Raw genomic sequence first — 1,727 nt, forward strand, 5'->3', positions numbered from 1 at the left:
TTGAGTACTTTTTTCTGCTTTTCTCCTGAAATACAAATCCATTTCATGTTTCTGATATTTTCATAGAAAAGTCTTTTTTAATCAATATACAATAAATGGTTTTGTGGATGTTTTGAAAAAATCGTCCATTTTAAATTTCTCTTTTTTATCTTAAATTTTAGTTTTATATCGAAAGGAATGATAATTTTGATAGTTAGCATGATAACACTGAAATTACCTGCAATGTTTTCAAGTTGTATGAGAGTACTCAATTTTTAGAAGTATTAATTTGGTTTCTTGTCATTTAATCATTTGATCCAAAAAAAATACAAGTTGGAATTCAATTCTTAAATTAAAATATTACAAGATAATGTAATGATTGTTGGGTTTCAACAAACTAAAAAGTAATTTCAAATTTATGTATCACTCATATACTTTTAGGTTTTAGTATGCTTTAAACTTTTATCATAAAATTTTTTTTAATTCGTTTAAAGATTTCATTTTACCATCTTTTCGACCGGTAGTTTTTTGTTAAAGATTTCTTATTAAGTATTAGTTTGGTGACATGTTGTTAAGATAAAATAACAAATGAAGTGAATTTTAAAGAAAAAAATTGAAATATCAGTAATGTATCACTCAAATCAATAAAGCATTTCACTTCACTTTTGAAATTTCAATTACTTCAAAAAGTAATCAACTGTATAAAGCAAAAGCGTAAAGATTTTATGGAAAACAAATGTTACTTCATTTTAAGGTAAGAAAAAGTAATATTATGGTTAAGGTGTGAATTTTAAATTTAAATAGGGTTGCATCAGCGAGGCAAATCATCGCATCGGATAGTAGCCGTATTCGAGACTTACATTAAATTAAAATTTCTAAAATATTTGATTTTATATTATGTCAATAAATCACTCATTTTGGATGCATGTCCTAATCTTTGACCATTGGATTAGTAACAAATACGATTGTTGAACTTACAAATTTCAGTTGGTGGTGCATAAGATGATGGATCGTGAAGTTTTCGATGTGATGAACCACATCCCATGACGTTGTAGGCTTTCGAAAATTTTTGTTAATCAAATAAATCAAAGATGGATTGTTTGATAGGATGTCCAAGTCCACTTGAAAATGAAACATTTTTTGATAACGAAGATAATCATATCCCATCGAAGTATTCATTTAAATGTCGTTTATGCAAATAACAACAAATTTCACTCTTCTATTCGTACGAAGATGACTAAAATCTGCTAATTGGAAAAAAAAAATAATGGATAGTTAGTGTTATAGCTAATTACTTGGCGAAGTTGTTATCCTCATGCCTCGTTTTTACTTTTGCTTTTTGTTTTTAATTTTATTGGTAATCTGCTGACACATTCACCGTTGTCATTATCGCCACCATCGTCATCATCATCATCACTATCATTAGTGATAGTATTAATAATGTTTGCAGTTAGACAAATGATACATTGATCATCAGTTATCACTATCGTCAATACCAATAATTGCGATTAGGCAAAAGATACATTCACCATTGTTAATAGCATCATTATTATTATTATCTATCAACATCACTATTATTATTACTATTATTAGTAGTAGTAGTAGTAACAGTAGTCAACTATTGCATTTCGATCAGCGAAATATTCTTCCTATCCTATATATTAATAACTTGAGTATTTTTCCTCGAAAAGTGAACCGTTGATAACAATGACCAATAGGAACAATTACAATAATGATAATAGTAATTA

General features: G+C 27.4%; 1 protein-coding gene across 1 annotated transcript in view; it reads right to left on the minus strand.

Moving 5' to 3' along the window:
• LOAG_17505 overlaps positions 1–1,027 on the minus strand; it is an 8,332-nt gene extending 7,305 nt beyond the window's left edge. The window contains exon 1 of the mRNA XM_020450166.1: positions 958–1,027. Coding sequence (XP_020306200.1) covers positions 958–1,024 — 67 coding nt within the window. The 5' untranslated portion in view covers positions 1,025–1,027. The remainder of the gene's footprint in view (positions 1–957) is intronic.
• Between the last annotated feature and the right edge of the window lie 700 nt (positions 1,028–1,727).

This window comes from Loa loa, assembly GCF_000183805.2.
Source record: "Loa loa unplaced genomic scaffold supercont3.84, whole genome shotgun sequence".
Taxonomy (NCBI): Eukaryota; Metazoa; Nematoda; class Chromadorea; order Rhabditida; family Onchocercidae; genus Loa; species Loa loa.